Source organism: Diabrotica virgifera, chromosome 2, assembly GCF_917563875.1.
Source record: "Diabrotica virgifera virgifera chromosome 2, PGI_DIABVI_V3a".
Classification (NCBI taxonomy): domain Eukaryota; kingdom Metazoa; phylum Arthropoda; class Insecta; order Coleoptera; family Chrysomelidae; genus Diabrotica; species Diabrotica virgifera.
The window spans coordinates 215568842-215593310 of record NC_065444.1 but is presented as its reverse complement, the minus strand read 5'-3'; the positions used below and the strand labels follow the sequence as shown (position 1 = coordinate 215593310).

At 35.3% G+C, this 24469-nt stretch overlaps 2 protein-coding genes across 2 annotated transcripts in view; one reads left to right on the top strand and one right to left on the bottom strand.

Moving 5' to 3' along the window:
* Positions 1-24469, top strand: part of LOC126880921 (thrombospondin type-1 domain-containing protein 4-like) — a 727288-nt gene that overhangs the window by 511191 nt on the left and 191628 nt on the right. The gene's annotated exons all lie outside the window — the stretch shown is intronic.
* Positions 1-24469, bottom strand: part of LOC114327774 (gustatory and odorant receptor 22-like) — a 56931-nt gene that overhangs the window by 16152 nt on the left and 16310 nt on the right. Inside the window, exons 3-4 of the mRNA XM_050643087.1 lie at positions 15718-15955; positions 11810-12155 (exon numbers count right to left, since the gene is read on the bottom strand). Coding sequence (XP_050499044.1) covers positions 11810-12155; positions 15718-15955 — 584 coding nt within the window. The remainder of the gene's footprint in view (positions 1-11809; positions 12156-15717; positions 15956-24469) is intronic.

The following is a 24469-nucleotide window of genomic DNA, read 5'->3' as shown; positions in this document are numbered from 1 at the left end:
ATAGATGACCATATTACTCGAAAAATTTGGTTTCAGCCTGGAGGGGGATGTGTCACCAACACGATATTTTTTTTCCTTATTTCTCTGAACTAATATACAAACAAGCATTACGGTATTTGAAATACTGCTCCCAGTTTAAAAACAGGATATTGTTTTATTCAATTTTGGCAATAAGGGGTGATTTTCACCCATAAAAATAATAAGCATTTATCGGAATAGGGTAGACTTTGAATTAAGAGGTAAGTAGATCCTATTCCCAAAATTTTATCAAAATCTGTGCATCAGGAAAGAAATCGGAGGTATCCTATTTTTTCTTTCATTGACTAGAGCATTACAAAACTATCGGAAATCGCCATAGCACTGTCACTTTCAAGTGCAAAAGGTGGTGCATTTACGGGATACGCACGTCTCAACGACCTGCAAATCCGCCTATTAATACATTCCATTTAAACGCGGCTTAACGATTCAACACGACCATTGACACGTTTCCACGTACAACTAACTGTCAATTTATTTGGTATGTTGTTCTACAGTGCGGTATTTAAATTAGTAAAAGGCGGATCACATCTGAGTTTGAATCAAAAAGGAATTGAGTGATTTAATTGAGTGATGAAATATACAAAAAAAGATAGAAAAGGTATTTAAATTATTAACCTTGTGGATGAAGAAAATATTTCCTCGTTAGCAGATTTAGTTTAGGAGCCCCACAACCCACAACCCTATTGGTGACTAGTCTAAGACGTATATTATACATACAGTGAGGACGTTTGAGTTGGTATAATTTCATTTTCTCGCAGAGGTGTAACAAGGATGATCCTAAGGGGGAGGGTTCAACTACTTGATGGTCTCTGGGGGGTATGGAATAGTAATGGTATTAAGTACATAGAGCACAAAGTACATCCAAATGGGGGGGGGGTTATAACCCCCAAACCAACCCCTGGTTACGCCTATGTTTTCTCGAGAATGGGCGACTGTGGACATAAATCCCGAAACCAGTAGTGGGAGCACGCAAAATAGAATTCTATTTTAGTGACGTCACATTGCCTAGCAACCGTCGATTCTCCCATTGTGAAATTCGATTTTGTGACGTCAGCAAAATAGAATTCTATTTGGGGTGCTGTCACCCCAGGGCCCAGAGCACGCCAAATAGAATTCTATTTGGCGTGCTCTCACCTGGTCGATTTATATTTTTAAATAATTATAATTTTTTGGCATATATTTATACCATACTAGTGACGTCATCCAGCTGGACGTGATGACGTAATCGATGATTTTTTTAAACGAGAATAGGTGTCATGTGATAGCTCATTCGAAAGGTTATTCAATTCTCTATTCACTAATATTAACATTAACATAACTATTTTTAGAGGGGGCCCAAACAATTTTTTTTGAAATAAACTAATTGAGACAAAAAGAAGAATGTATGTAATTTATTTAATGCAAAATACATTTTGCTGCTGTCAGAATACAGAAAAAATGTTAATTTGAAAAATAATCATTGTTTTTCGCTTAAATTAAATCAAACTGCTATGAGCGGGTGGCAGCTTTAATATTGAATTTAAGCGGAAAACAATATTTATTTATCAAATAGGGTGTAAACATTTTTACCTGTTTTTGGACAATAGTAAAATGTATTTCGAATTAAATAAATTATGAATATACATTCTTCTTTTTGTCTCAAATAATTTAATTAAAAATTTTGATTTTGGGCACCCTGTATAAATAAACATGTTATTGTTTATACTAATGAATAGATCGTTGAATAACCTTTCGAATGAGCTTTCAGACGACCCCTATTCTCATTTAAAAAAATCATCGATTACGTCATCACGCCCAGATGGATTACGTCACTAGTATGATATAGATGCCAAAAAATTATACTTTAAAAATAAAAATCGACCTGTTTCGGTATTTATCTCCAGAGTCGCCCATTCTCGAGAAAATAAATTTATTTCAACTCAAACGTCCTCACTGTATATGTATAATTCTAGTAGACTGATAATTAAATTTTTTCGGCAAAATCTTTAGTCATTGACATTTTTTTCTCTGGAAGCTTTCAGCTCTACATATGTTGTACATACTGCAGACAATTCGTTTATTGTACATATTCCATTTCCTATTATGTAAGTCCTCGGGTCTTTGGCAGATCTGCTATACCTACACATGCTCTTCGTAAATACACGATGGCCCTGGTATACTCGGGCTCTTATACTACATCGAAGGGCTCCCATAGCAACTTTTAGTTTGGCAAAAGCTACCTTAATTTCTGTTGAGATAATACCTATCACAACATGACAATAGGACGTCATAAAGATCGTCCTAACAAAGAGAGAGAGACTGTACTACTAAAGAGGTGCTGGTTCTAAATGTAATGTATGAGGTTATCTACCTGTACCTGTAATAAAGGGGGTGAGAGAGGGATATTTAAACACTAAGGTTTAAAGGAGCTTTTACCATGAGTACTAACATTTTATTAAGAGGAAATATATACAAAATAGAGTAAGAAAACCTAGGAGAGAAAGAGAACAAACATACATAAAACATAAATGCGTGGATGCAACACTAGCATTGATCCAGAGAAAACAAAATACCTACTACAAAACTACAAAAAGTACTTACGAGCTACCAATGAGTCTTTCAGTCCATGTACGCACTATATTGTCTGTCCAAAGTCACTTGTTCCACTATCCAGTCTGGAGACGATGTGGCGATGGTGTGGTTGAAGGCAACAGAGTGTTGCGTCTTACTTGGGCTTGAGAAACAGGTGAGTGATGCTACCTGACACTTTAAAGGTGCAAGAGATAGAGAACTGTTGCGTTGCTCGTAACTCTGTTGTCCCTGGAGGACGTATAACAGATCGAGAGAGAAGTTTTCACTATTCACACTTTACTTTATCCTTGACGGATTCACTTTTTAGCGTCGAGTCTGGCAACGGTGTGTTGCCCAGATCTCGTACTGATACACTTGAGTGGGGCGACGAGATGTTGCCCTGAGCTAGATTGATTCCACACTGCCCTTTTCTTTAACGGGCGAGTTACCCTCTTGGTACTTGGAGGGTGAGGGAGGTACCGGGATAGAAAGTTATTTTAAGGCACATGCCTTTTTAGGCGCACACATTAAAAACTAACACTAAACTTGTCCTTTGTACATATTGGCACTGTTGACAGTGTTGCAATCAAAAATGGAGCTAGGATTGAAAATATTTCAAAGTATTTTCCATGTTCGAATAATTATTCGAACATACTCCCGGCCAGAGGAGCAAAGGCTAAACATATTCGGGAGGAAAGGGAAAGGAGAAACGACAAGCTGAGCAGGAGTCCATAACAGAGAAATGCACAAGAGAGTGATACCAAATATGAGAGTGACTAGTGACTATAGTGAAGGTATCCTAAAGTAGACTTATCCTAAACTTATCCAATAGGTATACTTAAAATATAAAACTAAAGTAGCTTATAAAACTAAAGCAGCTTAATGTAACGTATGTAATGTAACATTACCTACGAGAGAGAATCTCCATCACATATCTAGTAGATGCAGAGAGATAGAGGATGAGTTGGATGGCTCGGACCACATCTGCCATAAGTAGCCCTTGAGGTACGCCAATGTTTGCAAAGGTACTAAAAGAGCAGGTTGGGCGACTTTTGACAAGTCAGAGGTGACAGTGGCTATCAGTAAGTGTAGTAAGTTCAAGAGAGAATAAGTAAATGTTACAAATATTTTGAAGGAGCTGTCGCAAAATGTGTGGAGTTGAACATCTACAAACTTTTTATCTAATGCTAACCATCTGGGGAATTCTAAGAGGGGAATGGATTGAAAAACGTCAAGTAAAATTTTCCAATGACGTAACCATTCTGGACCGGGGATTGGTTCATCCCAACTAATGTTGGCCTGCCATAAACGTCGCAAGAGAATTTTGGAAGAGGCAGCCATATAACCGGCCAAGTTCATTGGATCGAAAGTCGACATTAAAATGGTAAGCACTTTTGTTTTGGTGATTGACTGGCCTACATCAAAATTTCGTGGTGAAAATGAGAATGTGTCTGATAGTTGATTCCATTTAATGCCAAGAACATTCGGAGAGGGGTCACCCAAATCATGAGTTAAGTGGGTGGAAGGGTTAAGACCGTGTCTTTTCAAGAAGTCTTTATTGTTTAAATCAAATACTAGTCTTACTGGAAAGTGTGGTAAATAATAATTTACCCTATTTTCAGAGGTTAGGGCTTTTAAGGGTACTCTTTTAATTTGGCCGTTGACTAAGTAATCTTGAGTGATCGTGCGGTAACTATTGAAGAGTTGTGGATCAGAGTGTAGTTTCCTCTCTAATTGGAGAAAACGAGCTGTAGCTGCTGGTAAAGAGCCTGATAAGTGAATATTAACAGGGCGGTTTAAATTTAACGAAACCTTGTATCGACTTACGGGAAGAATTTGTACAGATCGTAAAAATTTAGTTTTGGCGGGGTGTTCTGTATCTACAGAATCCTGAATATGTGGAAGCTGATCAGATTCGCAGCATCTCTCCACTGGTCTACCCAATACTTCATCAGACGAGAGTGAGGTATCAGAAACATTACTGATATGACATGTGACCAAATTGCTGAGATATGTGGAGTGTTGATATCCTTTACTAATAGCTGAGCTTGGAACCCTACCAAAAATGGTGTACCCGAAAAGAGTCTCCTGTAAAATTGGTAACTTGTGGCCAAGAGAGATTGTGTTATTTAAAAGAATATCCGAATACAAGTCAGCACCGAGTAAGAGATGAACCGGGCTGGGAATTGCGTATTGAGAATCCGCCAGAGTAACGGAACTAGGAATATCAATGTGCTTCGAGTTAATTCGAACTTGGGGTAAATATCCAGTAATACTCAGAACTACAAAGCAACTAGCATCTAATTTGTGATCTGTAGCTGCCGAAAAAATCTCCAAATGAGAAACTTGGTTAGAGGTGGACGTGCCAGAATTAACTCCGTTAATTTTAACGGTCTGAGAATCTGTGGTGATACCTAACTGATGTATTAAACCACTTGTTACAAGAGAAACTTGACTCGCATTGTCTAAAAGAGCTTTAACTTGGATTCTTTTACCAGAGTTGGAATAGAGATATACTTCAAGGGTACTCAATAAAACTATTGAGTCGCTATGTGTTGTGGAAAGAACGTTCGACAGTGTAACTGCATTTGTGCTATGTTGGACATTGTCTACAACCTCAGGAAATGAGCGGAAAGTAGACGAGTAGTTGTCTACCGGACCATGAGAAGAAGAATTCTGTGTAGCAGAATTTACATTACTATTCCAGGACCTTGACGGTTGAGAGTGAGCATGGGGTTGAGAGACTCTGATATCCATATGTAACAGGGAATTATGACGTTGATGACAGTACAAACACGTTTTAGTGCTTGGACAGTCTTTGATTAAATGTTTACTCCCTAAACAATTAAAACATAATGAGTGCTGCTTTACAAATTCACGTCTAGAGGCAACATTTTGGGACTTAAACTCTTTACAAGCATAAATAGAGTGAGACTTGTCTTTACAATATCCACATGACCTACTAACGAAGGTAGAACGAGATGATGCCAAATCTTGATTAGCATCAGTAAGAGTGTTACATGAAAACTTTTCATCTTTGCTAACTGGGGGCTTGGACCTATTAGTGGTGATGGAAAGCATTTCCAAATGACGGACTCGATTTTCAATCGCACTCATAAATTTGGAAACATCTGTCTGCTCAAGTTCCTGTTCTTGAGAAAATTCCAATTGGCGAAGTGTAGCATTGTCTAATTTCTGGCTGATAAGATGTATGAAGACTAAATTAAACAGCTTCTCGTGTGAGAAATTGAGATTTGTTAGAGCTTTATATGCATTAGAGACGGTTGTGTGGAATTCCCTAAGCTGAGTGAACGTTGCATTATTAGGCAACCCTTTGGAATCAACAATCTTTGAGAATAGTTGTTTAATAACAATACGATTATTGGAATACCTATTCACTAATGTAGACAGTGCAATGCCATAATTGGACTCAACTAGAGCGAGGTTCTCTATCAACCGGAAAGGCTCTCCTTTTAACAGAGAACGCAAATAAATGAACTTTTCTATGGTACTGAGTGATGCATCTGCATCTATGGTGCTAGTAAATATCTGAATAAAGGTTTGAAAAGTGTTAAAATCACCATGAAAATTTTCTAATTGGATTTGGGGAAGCTTTATATTCCTTGGCGTGGGTATATTTGGAGGAGATGGATTACCTTGGGTAAAAGAAGTAGAAGAACTGCTACCATCAAGTTTAGCCAAATGTTCCTCCAGGTTGGTGAGCATTTTCAAATAAGCATCATCGATTAAGTCCGTATTTTCGTCATCTGCAACTCCTGACGAAATGATTTCGTCCTGAGCTTCCCAGTACGAACCGTATGAGTCTTTTAAATATAATATTCGATCCTTAGAAGCGTACAATGACAGACTAGAGAGGCTATTCTCAAGATAGTTTTGCAATTTGGTTAATTTGCCTTTTGCAGTAGCTCTATTTTTCTTCGCTACCTCCATTTTTGATTGTTAAAATACAGACAAACAAAACAAACAAACAAAAAATAAATCGATATCAAATAAAAATAATATTTAAAACTGCTCAAATGTAAACATATCAATCAAAACAGCCGCATCAATTCAATCACAACAAAATTGTGGTGTTCTACAAATATTTTATTATGTAACAATAGGTAAGTCTTAAACCAAACAAATAAAGGAAGAAACAGAGCGATATACCCATAAAATCTTATACAGTGAACAATAGCCACGAGGTCGACAAATAGCTACCCTAAAGAGAGTGAAAGTGCCGCTGTAAAAATACCGGCCTACAAAAATTTTACTTAACCATTCAAAAATTATTGATAAAGAGCTAGGAGAACACACATCTGTTTTGCATCGCCAGGGTTGATCTTTCAAACGACAAAATAACGAATTTTGAGAACGAAGGACAGAACAGATGGCATCAAAAATCAGAGCAGGTCGAAAATAACCCAAGACTATGTTTTCTGAACTAGATTTTGCGACGTTGTCGATTCTTTGAGAGCATTCAGAGATCTGCTGAAATCTAAAAATATGAAAGTTATGGAGAAAAAAAATATAAAATATTTTTGTGAGACTTGAATTAAAGAGATAGAAGCGATTACAGGTAGATAAGCCCTGAGAGAACTAAAACAATCGAAGGACCACTCACTTAAGAGAGAGAGAGAGAGATTCGGGCTAAAAGATAGACCACTTACTACGCAACAGAGAGGCTACGAGAAAGAAGAAGAAGATCCGGCTCGAAGGACCACTTGCTTAAGAGAGAGAGAGAGAGAGAGAGAGAGAGAGAGAGAGAGAGAGAGAGAGATTCGGGCTAAAAGATAGACCACTTACTACGCAACAGAGAGGCTACGAGAAAGAAGAAGAAGATCCGGCTCGAAGGACCACTTGTTGAGATAATACCTATCACAACATGACAATAGGACGTCATAAAGATCGTCCTAACAAAGAGAGAGAGACTGTACTACTAAAGAGGTGCTGGTTCTAAATGTAATGTATGAGGTTATCTACCTGTACCTGTAATAAAGGGGGTGAGAGAGGGATATTTAAACACTAAGGTTTAAAGGAGCTTTTACCATGAGTACTAACATTTTATTAAGAGGAAATATATACAAAATAGAGTAAGAAAACCTAGGAGAGAAAGAGAACAAACATACATAAAACATAAATGCGTGGATGCAACACTAGCATTGATCCAGAGAAAACAAAATACCTACTACAAAACTACAAAAAGTACTTACGAGCTACCAATGAGTCTTTCAGTCCATGTACGCACTATATTGTCTGTCCAAAGTCACTTGTTCCACTATCCAGTCTGGAGACGATGTGGCGATGGTGTGGTTGAAGGCAACAGAGTGTTGCGTCTTACTTGGGCTTGAGAAACAGGTGAGTGATGCTACCTGACACTTTAAAGGTGCAAGAGATAGAGAACTGTTGCGTTGCTCGTAACTCTGTTGTCCCTGGAGGACGTATAACAGATCGAGAGAGAAGTTTTCACTATTCACACTTTACTTTATCCTTGACGGATTCACTTTTTAGCGTCGAGTCTGGCAACGGTGTGTTGCCCAGATCTCGTACTGATACACTTGAGTGGGGCGACGAGATGTTGCCCTGAGCTAGATTGATTCCACACTGCCCTTTTCTTTAACGGGCGAGTTACCCTCTTGGTACTTGGAGGGTGAGGGAGGTACCGGGATAGAAAGTTATTTTAAGGCACATGCCTTTTTAGGCGCACACATTAAAAACTAACACTAAACTTGTCCTTTGTACATATTGGCACTGTTGACAGTGTTGCAATCAAAAATGGAGCTAGGATTGAAAATATTTCAAAGTATTTTCCATGTTCGAATAATTATTCGAACAATTTCTTAGAGGTGCTCCTATAGGTTCCTGATTGGGGTCATGTAGGTGTTTTTGGAGCAGCCTTAGACCGTGGTCGATTCTTCCCTAATTCCATCTACATTTTTATTTGGGTATTCACAAGAGTTACTCATTTATAAGTAGTCTTCTGTGCCACCTATTTTGTCTTAGATTTATTTTATTCCCACTGCACTAGTCATCGAAATGCTACCAGACACAATGTGTCCGTACCTTCCCAAGGCTTTAACTATCGTCGGTAGACAAAATGTGGACTTTCTGACTACACCTTTCATATCGATACCTGCGATACGGCACCAAGGAACTGTCAATACTGATGGAATGGGCAAGAAGTGAATTTAATGCGGCCAGGATGAGAGAGTATAGTCAGGGAAGCATGGAAGATAATCGCCATCTTTCGTTAACAAAAAAATTGAAAGTGGTAGTCAGGGTTGCCAGATTGGGGTATTTTCCCATAATTTTGGACTAATTTGAAAGCGTCTAGGGAAATTTTTCTAAGCAGAAATGGTTGGGGGGACAATAGGGCTTTTCATTCACAATCATTTGTTTCGAGCTTCTGTCATGTGTCACTAAATATTAATATATCTACGGCATACGTTATTGGTATATCCAATGATACAAACCAAAGACGTATGATGTAGATATATTAATATTATGTGACACATGACAGAAGCTCGAAACAAATGACAGTCGATGAAAAGCCCTATTATGGGAGATTTTAAGGGGTCATGGTAAATTAAATTAGCGAATATACATAGAACTGTATATTATATTCTCATATAATCGAAGATGATAGGACCTATGAATTATTTCCGGGGCCTTTTGTTGATAAGTAGTATAAATTTGGTTTACTGTTCTCTACATTTTGACTACTAATTTATTAAAATGCGGCAAAAATTTAAATTTGGGGGATTTAAGGAATTTGAGCTTAAATTTGGGGGAATTTCAGTTTATAATGTGAGGGATTTATAAAATCACATCTGGCAACTCTGGTGGTAGTTGTAGCAAACTTTCCCTGGCATGCGCTGTCTCTCTCTAGGACCTCTCACTTGTATGTTGGCCGCAATCTCGCTTCACTGTTTGAATGGGACGGGGCCATTCCATCCGTATTGACAGTTCGTTGTACGGCACACGTACAACAACGGACGAAAAGAAGACGACAGACAGGAAAGAAGGAGACAGATGACAGATAAGAATAGGCCTAAACGAGTAAGAGATACCAGATGACGGATAAGAAGACGAATTGACAAACGCAAAGACCATTTCATGCCCCGCGCACTCTAATAAAAAAAATGTAATCGTATTTATTTTCCTTCCAATTTGTCTAGAGGCGCTGATGTCGGCATCGTGATTGGTGGAACATGACTTTTGACAAATCTTGTGCTATCTATCTGTGTGTGAATCTGTGTTCATTCAGTCATTATATGTTATATGTGATGTGTTTGTGTCATCATAAAAAGCTGATATTCAGTCATTCAGTCGTGTTTTTTGATATTCTTGTTATTTAGTAATCGAGTACCTTTTTAAAGGTAAGTTTTTCTGATTGTAAGGTAGAGATTTTCTGATTGTAGGTACTGTTTATCCAACAGTTTTAAAATACACATTTTATTTCGCGTTTTGTTGTTAGGTCTAATGGCTCCGATCAGCTGTTTTGTTCAGACGGTGGAAAAATTCGACAAGTAAACATATATTTAATCCAAATTAAATACTCATATTTCTATGTAAAATGTCACATTATTGTATAAATAAATAATTAAGAAACAATAGTTGTTTGTGTTTTACCTTTACTGTCCACTTGAATAAAATATTAAATATTGGAAGTACCGTATGAAGGAAATGATGTACCTAGCATGGAGGCTAGATTACGCTACCCTTCCTATCCAATCAACAACAAGAACGTTTAAAATTGAACAGCTATCATGTCGAAGCTACAGACCACTTATGTGGAGGCCAGATTTGTAGTATCCTTCCAATTAACCAGGTGCTGAAATGGCGCTGAAATACGAGACATATTTTTTGAAGAATAAGATCGCGTTCTACCCAATCACACAACACTTTTATCTATACACCATTTAAAAAGTGATCAAGGATATTTGATATGTAGTGATATATTAATAGTGTAGTGAAACTGGAATAAAACGGTCACCATTTTTCACCGAATAGGTTCAGCGAAAGCGAAGGTAATAGTTGATTTTGAAGAAATATAGACGACACTGAAATGCTATGTTGGAGAAGAATGTTACGAATTCCGTGGACCGATCACAGGACAAATAATTCATCCTGCTGACCACTACACTTCCTCCAGGGGACAGGAAGAGAGAGATAAAACAATATGTCAATATGAAGCTAAATACTAATAAAAATATAAGGGTAAATGAATAAAAGTTTATCCAACACTTTCATCTAATATCTGATTAAGTATAAATAATAAACAAGGAGCAGATCTTTGTAGAAGAATTGATCCACCCAGTACACTCATTAATTTATATATCTGTTTATAATAGCATATAATTATATAAAATACCTTAAAAGAGTAATAAAAATTTATTCCTGAATAATTTTTATTTGCCCAGTGTTACTCATTCCATACTTAATGGGCTGACCTTTAATGCTAATAATATATTTGAATAACCAAACAGTTAACTACTTAAAAAAATGTCCACAAATAGTATTTTAATTTGGATGCCATATTTGGTAACTCTTCCTTTTATAAGCAATGTACTAAATTATTTGACGACAATTGAATTACAAAAACTTTTAATCGAATGTGTGTGTGATATTTGTAAATCCTTCAGTATCGAATTTCGAAACCAATAGTAGTAAAAAGAGGCGGGCATTTTTCTACTATGTACACCTGTACTTAATAAGATAAAATATGTAAGAGAGAAAGAGTGTTCTATGACTGATGCAACAAAAACTGTTCCACAAACAGATGCAAAAGCAAGAAGGCAATAATAATCGCAAATGTCACTAAAACACTCCATGGAAAAATAAATAATGTTTATAATTGAGGTATAGTTATTATTCTTTTTATAAAAACACTGATTATTTTTTATAATATGATTGTTTGTATTACCAATAATTGTCCATTAATTTTAACGACGAGTCATTATCTTTGAATAAAAATGATTATTTCCAATTACAGAGTATGTATTTTATTCAGTTTATCTATTTATTGGTATATTATAAAGGGCTTACTAGATTATCTTGCAGGGTGCCATGTTAGTATTAGGATAATTTAGTTTGGCCTTTTCCAAACCAGTTTATCCTATCGCGTTTAGGCCAAACTAGTTTGTCCTGAAATCGGGTTTGGCTGGTAACATGTATAATAAATGATAAATATATTGTGATTAATGTAAAAAAAACTTACCCAACTGCTGCATCATATGAGACAGATCTACCCACAAATCTCTATACTCGGCCAATCTAGTAGCGGGATCTGAGCTGTTTAAAGCATTGTGTAAGTTTTCAGATAGCCATCTTGCTACTCTTCCTTTTGCTCTACAGTTTATGTACCATAAGGAACATAGACAGTTTAGCATGGCAAGTATGTGGTAATAAGCAATGCTGTGCCACAACAGCATATCAGGTTGAAGGTAAAACTGAGCTAACATCATTAAAATACCAATTACCCATGATATGATGCATAACGACCATGTAATTACTGTCAAATCTTTAAAGATGATAGGAGTACCTGTTACACAGTAGTACTTGTACTGAAAAAATCCGTAAATTAATCATAAAGAAAGTGAAATAGCCAAGATGATTTTAAGACATAGATCTATATTATAAAATATAATGTAGATAAATACCAAGGTGAGAAACAAAGAGGTAGTAACCTACCTTATATACCTACCTTATATACATACCTACATTATGTAGGTAGTTATCTACCTTATATACCTACATTATGTAACGTAGGTATATTGCTAAAGTTCAAAAGTTAAAAACAAATTTAAATAAATTTTACTTTTATGTACAATAATCATAGTATCTATAATACTTTAACAGTCATTGTAAGGTCGTGATGCAATCATTAAATTTTTAACATAACAGTCTATGTTTTGAATTATATTATTAAGTTTAACTAAATCTTTCCTTTTCGAGTGGCTTCCCCTATCTGACATTGGCAACAATTTTGGCAATATCTGATATCTTCTTATCTATTTTAGGTCTTTCTCAGCAAGTCATTCGAGTCCAAACCTGTTTTTTTGTCTCTTGCTAGTATTTTTGCAAATATATTTTCTTTCGATCTTCTCACCGAATTTCTTCCATGACTTCTCTTTCGCTAATCTTACTAGTTCATTGACTTTTACTCGTTGTTTGTATTCTTTATAATTTGCAGGTGTTCTTTTCCTTAAGTATTTTTGCCACTTATTCTTTTTCATTTTTACTGCCGCTTTGATGTTGTCATTCCACCAAGAGGTCTGTTTTTCTTCTTGATCGTTCTGCACGTTCCACATGTTCTCTTGGCAGCATTTATTACCAGATCTATAAATATTTTTCATGTTTCCTCAGTGTTTCTATCTTGGTTATCGTCAAAATTTTCTTCTATCTCCTTATTTAGCAAGTCTGCAAATTTTTTGGTCAGCATTCAGTCAGCAGTCAGTCAGCAATCTTCGGAGGTAAAATATACCATTTTAAATTATTGGAGGGAACATATTCAGTATATCACATATATCCAATATATCCGATATATCTCATATACATAGGTATACATAAGCTTCTATCCCTGTCTGACTCCAGTAAGTACGTCAAATTCGTCACTGTTGATCCCATTGTGTGTCTCGCTGCATTTCGCCTTAGTGTACAGTGACTTTATATTGGAAATTACTTTAGGCGGAATATATCTTAGCTCTAAAATTTTCGATGGCAGCATTAGATAATCAGTCAAAGGCACGTTCGAAATCAACAAAAACCATGTATAGGGGTGTGTTCCATTCAACCGATTTTTCCTATTACCCTCACAGTAATAATGTGGCCTATGCAGGAGGATTCTGGTCCAAAACCTCCTTGATTAGCTCGAAATTCAACCTTGTTTAAATTAAATGAGTGAAAAATAATTTCGACCACGAATCAAGTAATCTGTTAACCGAGGTACACAGTACCAAGCTGCGCTGCTAGGATAACACTCCAATAATGCGTCACAGATAACGTATACGAAACGTGGTCATTTTGTACTCTAATACAGAGTATGGTATGACAAGAAAGAAAATAATCGTTTCGTTTTGATTCAATTCGAGTCTCTTGCCATCCTCTGACACCTGATGTTTCGAAATCTATTATTTGTCAAAGAGGCTTTGCAAGAAGACTAAATTGGACCATAACGAACCGAAGAAGATGGTGCAAATATTAATTAAATTATTATTAAAAATATATTTTTCACTCATTTCATCGTTCATTGCACCATCTTCTTCGTTTCGTTATGGTCCAATTCAGTCTTCTTGCAAAGCCTCTTTGACAAAGAATAGATTCCGAAATATCAGGTGTCAAAGGATGGCAAGAGACTCTAATTGAATCAAAACAAACGATTATTTTCTTTCTTGTCATACCATACTCTATATTAGAGTACAAAATGAGCACGTTTCATATAAGTAATCTGCGACGCATTATTGGAGTGTTCTCCTAGCGGCGCAGCTTGGTACTGTGTACCTCGGTTAACAGATTACTTGATTCGTGGTCGAAATTATTTTTCACTCATTTCATCGTTCCCCGTTAGAGGACAGTTTAAATATATTCCGGTGCAAATATTTTAATATTTGCACCATCTTCTTCGTTTAGTTATGGTCCAATTCAGTCTTCTTGCAAAGCCTCTTTGACAAGGAATAGATTTCGAAACATCAGGTGTCAGAGGATGGCAAGAGACTCGAATTGAATCAAAACGAAACGATTATTTTCTTTCTTGTTTAAATTGTTAATCTTTTAAGTATGACGGTCGTGAAAATTTTATTTATGGTGGTAAGCAAGGTTATTTCTCTTTAATTTTTACCTATTTTCCAGCTTAATAAAGCTTAATAATTTTACTTATTTTCCAGCATGCTAGAATTCGGTTTGTTTCCCACACATCTCGGGAGCAAAAGTTCAGCAGTTACATGCGAATCAGTTTTAAGTGTTCCGGCAGCAATGATCTCGATTACCGGGGACTTGTTATTTTACAGAGATTTGATTGTTATTTCTCAAAGGTATGATAGCTGTTATTATGTCCGTTTTGGAAGGTGGCTCGCAAGATATATTTATGCAAGTCTATATTCTGCGGATTTTCGACAATTTCATCTGAGTTACCCCTGGGCGTGTCTAGCATCTCCTGAAAATGCTCCTCCCATCTCTCTACTTAATCATCTGTTGTAGTAAGTAATTCACCTGTCTTGGATCTTCAATATTCGAACAGTTGGGCCCATTTTTGGTTAGTCGTCTAGAAGTTTGGTATAGCTTTCTAGTTATGTTGTGTTCTGCAGCTGTTTCTGCTTGTTTTGTCAGTTCTTCAGCCCACTTTCACATATTCTGGTCGAAAAATGACAAAAAAAAAACATTTTCGCATTTTAAATCGCTTATAACTTTAAAACTAGTAACTTTTGAGAAAAATGTCAAGAAACTTATTTTATTTAGAATGTTCCAAATAATCTAGAAAAAATATTTTTCGGAGGAAATAACCAAAAAAACCGGATGGACAGGCATAATTAACAATAAAAAAACTGCGGTCTAAATTGAAGTTAGACCCGATCACTTTTCGGAATCTTGAAAACGAATGTTTAGACTTTAATGCAAGATATTGGTACCCTTAAAAATACTAATTTAAATATGAATTTTTAAGCCTCGAAAATGCGTATTTTCGCATTTTTTAGATTTTAAATCGCCTATAACTCGAAAACTGTCAATTTTTTAGAAAAATCACAAGATAGCTTTCTTGTTTAGAATCACCCAAAAAACCTAAAATTATATTTTTTGGAGCAATAAATGGAGCAATAAAACGTGATCTTATGTATTTGTATAAAAAAATATTGTTTAAACAATTTCTGCCCAAAAATTCCGTCCGGTACCCTTCAGATTTGTTTAAAGGGGACATTTTTGAATATGAATCCGCCATCCGCAGAGAAACCGAATTAGAAATGTTTTTCAGACGGGAGCGGTCTCACCACATGGACTATATGACGATGTGTTATTTGATTTCAACCGTGTATTTTAAATGAATATTAAATCTGTCTAACTAAATTAATAGGTAGTATAATCTATATTGTATAGACTTAATTTGAATATACATTATATTAAAAAATATAATACCTGAAATTTTGTCCACATATTTTTAAACTTAGCAACTTCTAATCCATTAGTCCATGCTCCAATCGGCAAAAGAAAATGTGGAATAAGTATGCTCAAAAAAATGATTGCATAAATATATTCATCGAACCGTTTTCCAGGAAGTAAAACTAAATTAAGACGTTCTTGAAATACCCTCGTGACAAATATTGTTTCAACTCCAAAAACAAAGTAAGCCCATACGTTTGTAGCAGATGTCCATCTGTAAAAGTTTGAGCAATAAAACATTTTATGAACAAAATAAAGAAACCATATGCAATGAAAAAAGAAAATACTTTTATTTTTATAGTTATGGTTCAGATAGTTCCGAAAATATTTGGAGACATACAGAGATATGGAAAAAATATAGCCGTAGTAATAAAACTATTATTTTTCAAGTATTCGTTGTCTTATGGAGCTCTATCCTACAAATGGGTATTTTGTTCAAAAAGGAGGTGTTATTATAGTAAGAATTTTTTCTTTATTTTCATTTGAGTTCATTTAAGTAGTATAATATGTAGGTACGTCCCCCTTCGCAGTTTTCATCAGGTTGAATAATACTGTATAGCATCTACTATGATAATTAATAATGCTTTTTCCACATTACTGTATTCAGAGAATAAATATTCAATGTAATTAGCATTACTTGTAGCTCCGGAAAGACAAACTTTACAGGAGAAAGTTTAAACATCATTCTTTAAACACTGTAATCCAAAAAATTGTGCAAATCTAATATTTTTACTAAGAAATCACAATTTACACCTGTTTTAGCGAAATATAAGTACAAATATGTATATTATTATCTTTTCAGCCCTAATAAATATTTTTGAAGTTACGATTATTTACTATAACCTTACTGGAGTTACACGGTCTTTCTACCTTGACTTTATATGCGATGAAAATAGGTGACAAAAATTAAACTACAGTTCATCCCAAAGTCTTTTTTCAGTGCGTCATTAATTTTGACGTCATATAGCATTTTTAGATTGTCGCAAATCATTGCATGGCATTTTAGTTAAATCGGAGAATTGTCAGAATATTTATATTTATGTTGTTCCGAAGCTATTTTCTTGTGGCATTTTTATAATCAATTACTTTTAATGGGAAATAAGCCACAATTTTACCAAAAAAATGATTTTATAATTTATATAAACATCAATAATTATAGAAATATTTTCCAGAATATTAATATTTAAAGTATTGTAATGTTAAAATAAATAAATATAAAATCAAATTTCACTATACAATATTCGAAGATACCAATGACAGAAAATATTTATATTTACGTCGCTGAAAAATATTAACCTAGAAATTAAAATTGGCATTTTACCTGTTAATCTTGTTAAAGTATCGATTAACTTTGTGTCAAATTATCTTTATTCGGATCATTGATTGGTTATCTATTTAGAATATTGTAATCGCCAACCAATTTTACATTATTTATAAGTATAAGTCGTTTTAATATGCAAATACTCGTCAACGAATACACGATTTTCTAAGTTCTATATATAATAATCACGGTGGTACGTTTTTTTTCTGTCACTTCCAACTTTAATGCGTTAGAGAGAATTCGATAATCTATGACGTCCTGAAAAAAGGGTTTGATATGAACTTTATTGATAAACTTATTATTTTTTTATCATAATCATTCTCTTTTCCTTATCCCTATGCGGGGTCGGCTTCCCTAATTGCATTTCTCCACACAATTCTATCTTGGGTCATATCAATGTTAATACCCTTTACCAACAAAAGCCAGTGGAACAAAAATAGAAGAACTTCTGTTGGAGTGAATGTAAAGAGAGGGATAAACTCCAACAGAAGTAGAAAAGAAATTAACTATATGTTTGCTATGGGACAAGAATGAAGAGAGAGAGGGGTGGCTTCTACGTTGAGGCCGAAGTAAGAAAAAACTACTACTTTGTAGTAGTAGTACTGAAGACAGGGGAAAATATAAGGGATAGAAGTAATAGTATGAATAGACAATAGCAAACTGAATAGAGCAAGAGTTTCTAGCAAGAGATGCAAGAGAACTACTAAGAGACACTCAAGGATGGATACGGTTCGTTTGCATGCCTATCGAAGAACAGTAGCTCAAGTAGATAATGATGATTAGAAAAGGTATATACTAAGATAAGACTAATGTTCTGAAAATGTATAAAGATGGATAAGTGCCAGAGAAGAACCAATTAGATAAAACTAACAAACCATGGGCGCCAAGAAAATGAGCCTCCATCACTCTCCCAGGTATCTTACACTGCTGTCAAATATTAAATACATTAATTATATAAGTAAATGTAAATATAAAGCAAATAAGAATAAATGATGTCTTATCGTCTCCCCCAGGTCTTCTTTGGTCTTCCTCTCCTACTCCTTCCAGGAATCTGCACTTCAGCTATTCTTCGTATTGGGTGATTAACGTCTCGACGTTGAACATGACCAAACCTTCTTAACCTATGCTCTCTCATTTTGGCATCAATTGGTGCCACACCTAGACTTCCCCTAATATACTCATTTTAATTTTATCATTCTTTGTCACTCCACTCATCCATCTAAGCATTCTCATTTCCGCCACATGAATTCGTTGTTCCTCTTTCTTTTTCACTGCCCAACATTCAGTTCCGTACATCATAGCTGGTTTTATGACTGTTTTGTAGAATTTTCCCTTCAGCTTCATTGGAATTTTTCTGTCACACAACACACCACTCGCTTCTTTGCACTTCATCCATCCAGTCCTAATTCTACTGCATGCATCTCTATCTATTTCTCCATTACTCTGTAATACCGATCCTAGGTAGTTAAAACTATTGTTTCTCACAATCATTTCACCATCCAAAGATACCATTTTATTTGTAGTATCTCCATCTTTAAATGAACATTCCAAATACTCTGCTTTTGTCCTACTAAGTTTTAAACCATTTTTCTCCAGGGCTTGTCTCCACTCTTCCAGTTTTTGTTCTAAGTCTCTTTCACTATTTCCTACTAACACGACATCATCAGCATACATTAAGCACCATGGAATGTTACCCTGTAGTTTCGCTGTTATCTGGTCCAAAATTAATGAGAATAAATATGGACTAAGCACAGCGCCTTGGTGCAATCCTACTTTCACATGAAATTTATCAGTCTCTCCCACACCTGTCCTAACACTAGTCGTTACTCCCTCATACATATCCCTCACAATGTTTACGTATTCACCAGGGACTCCTTTCTTATTGAGTGGCCACCACAGAATCTCGCGAGGAGCTCTATCATACGCTTTCTCAAGATCAATGAATACCATATGAGCGTTTGTTTCTTTACTCCTGTATTTTTCCATCAACTGCCTTATAATGAAAATTGCGTCTGTTGTTGATCTACCCTGCATAAAGCCAAATTGATTCTCGGATATTTCGGTCTCTTCACGTATCCGTCTATCAATTACTCTTTCCCATATTTTCATGGTGTGGCTAAGCAGTTTTATAACCCTGTAGTTTGTACATTGTTGTATATCTCCCTTGTTTTTGTAAACAGGTACCAGTATACTGCTTCTCCATTCGTCTGGCATTTGTCCAACTTCCATAATTCTATTAAATATACCTTGTTCCTGTCTCTCCCAATGCTTTCCATACTTCCCCAGGAATATCGTCTGGTCATACTGTTCCTTTCTTTATTTTTTGAAGCGCTTGAGCCACTTCCTCGTTTGTTATTTTGGTGATCATTGCTGCTACTGTCTCCGTTGACTCTACAGGCTTTCTGTCAAACTATTTATTTTAATACGCTGTCAAAGTACTTTCTCCATCTCTTTTTGACATATCTTTCGTGAACTAGTATTTTATTTTTTTCATCTCGGATACATCTAATCTGATTAAAATCTTTTGCTTTTTTGCTCTATGTTTGGCTATTTTATATATCTTCGTTTCGCTTTCCCTGGTATCAAGTTGATCGTATAGGTTTGAATACGCTTCTACTTTGGCTTTTGATACTGCTACTTTCGATTCCCTTTTCGCCACCATATAGTTTTGAAGATCTGTGTCGGATCTGGTTTCTTGCCACTTTTTATATAATTTTCTCTTCCCTTTTATTTTTCCTTGTACTTCGTTTGACCACCACCAAGTCTCTTTATCCTCAAACTTTTTTCCTGACGTTTTCCCAAGTATTTCAATAGCAGTCTCTCTAATACTACTGACCATTTTTCTCCGAATATACCTTCTTTCTCATCTTTTAGCAGCCACCACTTGATTTTTTGTGGTCCTCTCTGATATTTTTGGTTAGATTTGCTTTTTTACTTCGATGTCCAGAACAAGCAGCTTATGTTGTTGGCTTACTGTCTCACTAATTATTACCTTGCAGTCCTTGCATTCACGTATGCCTTCTTTCCTTATCATGAAGTAGTCTATTTGGGATTGATGTTGTCCACTTTTGCAGGTAATAAGTTGAGTTTCTCTCTTTTTAAAGAAGGTGTTAACAATCGCCATATCCAATGCTGTTGCTAATTCAAGCATGTCATCTCCAGCTTCATTTCTAGTTCCAAGGCCTAATCCCCCATGTATTGTTTCATATCCTCTCTTGGTTTGGCCCACATGTGCATTGAAATCACCTCCTATTATAACTTTCTCCTCTGCTAGAATATCACTCAGTACGTCTCCTAATTGGTCATAGAAAGCTCTTCTTTCATTCTCATCCAGACCTGTTTGGGGAGCATACACACACAACATTCAATACCTCTGTATCAATTACAAATTTCACTGACATCATTCTATCACTCGTTCTTACAACTTCTACTACGTTATCTTTCATTTCACTATCAGCAATAATACCAACTCCATTTCTAGTATTACTACTCCCTACATACCACAATTTGTATCGTTCATCTAGTTCTTTCGCCCTTTGTCCTTTCCACTTAGTTTCTTGAATACAAGCACTTTGAACTCTTCTTCGTTTGAGCGCATCCACTAACTCCAGACTCTTACCTGTAAGACTACCAAGATTCCAAGATCCCATCCTGATTTTTCTAACCTGTAATGGTGTTCCCCCTGAGATAATCCTCACCCGGAGATCCGAATGGAGGCTCATTTTACTTCCGGAATATTTTACCTCAGGAGATGCCATCATTTCAGTATAAGTTTTTATTGCGTTGGAGAAGGTCTTTTCAATATTATGGCCTGAAAAGATTTTTTGGATATTTGATGCCTGAATGCCTTTTCTATCAGTACCATACCCTGCCCTGCACGTTTAGCCAATACACCATCAATGTAACCAAAGTGCAGTATTACCCCACACCCGCCTGCATTTTTCTATATAGGTCAGGATCCCTACTGTAAGGACTGTCCTATAAGCCAATGTATTGTTGCCCGTATCCCGCCACTAGGAGGCACGTACTGTATTCAGGATACAAACTTATTATTTTTTTATATTATATATTACAAACTTATACAGGATGTTTCATTAAGGATTGTTCATATAGTAACTGGACCAACCTTAGCACAAAATGCGAAGATTGAACCTAAAACGCTTAAATAAAATGTGGCTGCTTACAACTGATATACAGAGATATACATTTTTTGTTCAAACTTGACAAACAGTTTACATATTTTAGGATACTTTAACTATTATAGTGTTAAAAGCTAGTTTTCCGCTATTACCAGAGGCGTGCTGTAGGGATATATACTTACTTCTTTCCCCTCACAATCTACGCCGTTATCGTAATAATTATTTCAGCGTGTTTTTTATTCTTGTTACTTTATATACGTAAATATTAGCCTTTTGTCAACATGCGATAGAGTAAGTTGTTTTCAAGCTACCTATTTTAAAGATAATGGATTCTATAAGATTAGGTATTCTATAAAATTAGCAAAAAAAGTAATGACTAAATAGTTAATAATTACTAAAGAGTTAGTAATTTTGCCAATTTTGGCAAAATTGACCAAAAACAAAAAATTACCTACTAAAATCACTAGTCAGTTGTGTCTGAGTTTAGCGAACCGACTGTATATTATGTATCTGTATAATAATCTGTTCCAACGAAAATTTGACTCCCCAGAAACTCAGAAACCAACAGCTTCTTCAAAATTAAAAAAAAAAACACGTCAATTTTTAATGGGAGGGGGACGACTTTTCACGCAAAATTCATGCCCTCAAAGGTAACCCCCTACTGCCCCGCATCGACCCCCACTTTTTTTTTAATAGCAAGTGTGGTCGAGTGGCACATCATTTGAAAGGTTATTTTTTTCTCTAAACGACGCTCTATTTTTTTAATTTACGCAATAAATTTGAAGATAATTTTGGACTTAACAAATCTATTATGAATTAGTTAAATACAAAATTATCTTTAAAGTTATTCCGCAAATTAAAAAAAAATAGAGGGTTCTGTAGAGAAAAAAAATACATTTCGAATGATGTGCCACTCGACCACACTTGCTATTTAAAAAAAGCTGTGGGTTGATGCGGGACAGGGAAAGGGGGACGAATTTTGCATAAATTCGTCCCCCTTTCAATACAAATTGACATGTTTTTTTAAATTCTGAAGAAACTCTTGCTTTCTGAGTTACTGGGGAGGGGTCACATTTTCGTTGGAACACTCTGTATATTATAATATTATTATATTATAATATACTCACAGCCAATTATATTGCATATGCATGTGAAATGAAATTTTTTGTGCTGTTATCCTGAGCCCCCCAGTATCATAGGAAGTGTTTCATGTTTTAAAGTATCATATAAATGCTCTAATTGGATTTAAGTCTGATCTGGGCTTTATGCTGGCCAGTATAATATTTAAATTGAATCTCATCAAGGTAAGTCTTCACTATACTAGCGACATGAAGACGTGCATTAACACCAATATGTCATATTTAATATGGCTTTCAAATGGCAAAACATGATTTTCTTAAATATTTTCAATGTACCGGGTGTCCCAATAAGAATGGCTCTCGGCCATATCATAGGAACCGTTTATAGTAGAGCTTTGAAATAAAAAATTTATAACAAAAGTTGCCCTAGGAAAAGCCTGGAAATTATTTTCATAATTGTGGGACCACCGCTAGAGGGAGTAATTGAATATCAAAAATTAAAAAATCTAAATTTTACAAAATTTTCCTAGTGAAGGGGCACTGGAAATCCGATCGTCGTATTCTTCATAAAATTCTACGCATATTTGATTTGACAAGTTTAGGTCTACCTTTGGAAATAAGAGGTGGGGTGAGTGGGAACTTTGTTATGAAAAACTGGCTGTGAGTCCGGTTCTGCTTAATCAAATTTTGCAAACTTGGTCTTGTTGAAGACAGATCTTCTTCGTCAATGTAAAAGTTATGATTTGCAACCAACTTACTGAGTAATATGCCAGCTAGAATGCGTTATTTAATTTTTTTTTCAGAAATCTAGTGTTCCTTGGAAAATATTAAATACAAACATGCATTTTTAATACCATATTACAAAATTAGACAAAATTAGCAACAGAATAGCGAAAACCGCATGTTAATACCTTTTTTCTATGTCGAGATATCTTACACAACGTGTAAATTTAAAAACATAACAGTTACTGTCACCGGTAAACGAAATTAATTAAAAGTAGTGTGCTATGGAAACAACAAAGAAACATTTTCCAGCTGTCAACGTATATTAGGTCTTTTCAACGCTTCTCATTTGTTTCGAGCCTCGTTCATATCTCGTATATTAATATTATACACGGATTATACGGCATATGACGGAGGCTCGAAACAAATGAGAAGCGTTGAGAAGCCCTATTACAAAGAAATAAAAACAACTATTTAGTGATGACATAAACGTTCAAATTTTTGCCCATCATTTTCGTTGCAAACATTTACTCTTTCAAGAGTAGATTGAACAGCAGTCTCAATTTCTGCTTTCAATATGCTTTGAATGGCCTTTAGTTTTCTCTGGAGAATGTATCCTAGAGTAGTATATGATGGGCAACAATTTGAATATTTAGGTCGTCACTAAGTAGTTCTTTTTGTTCTGTGTTATATTTAATTTTAATAGTATTGTCTCTCTTTATATTGTTGTTTTAATTAATTATATTTTTATACGTTGACATCTGGAAAATGTTATTTTGTTTTTTTCCACAGCACACTACTTTTCATTAACTTAGCTTACCGGTGATAGTAACAGTTATGTATAAAATTTACACGTTTCTCGAGATATCTTGAGATAAAAAAAAGTTATCGACATGCGGTTTTCGCTATTCTATTGCTAATTTAATCTAATTTTATAAAGTATGATTAAAAATGCATACTTGTATTTAATATTTTCCAAAGAAAACTAGATTTCTGAAAAAAATTAAATAACGCCTCCCAGCTGGCTTATTACTTATTAGGATGGTTCAAAATGATCACGCTTACATTGAAGAAAAAGATCTGTCTTCAACAAGACCCAGTTTTCAAAATTTGATTTAGCAGAACCGGACTTTTTTTCATAACAAGGTTCCCACTCACCCCCACCTCTTAGCAAAGGTAGAGTTAAACTTGTTAAATTAAATATGCGCAGAATTTGATGAAGAATACAATCATCGGATTTTCAGTGCCCCTTCATTAGGAAAATTTTGTAAAATTTAGATTTTTTTATTTTTGATATTCAATTACGCCCTCTAGCGGTGGACCCACAATTATGAAAATAATTTCCAGGCTTTTCCTGAGGCAACTTTTGTTATAAAATTTTTTATTTCAAAGCTCTACTATAAACGGTTCCTGAGATATGGCCGAGAGCCATTCTTATTGGGACACCCGGTACATATCAGTTGGCA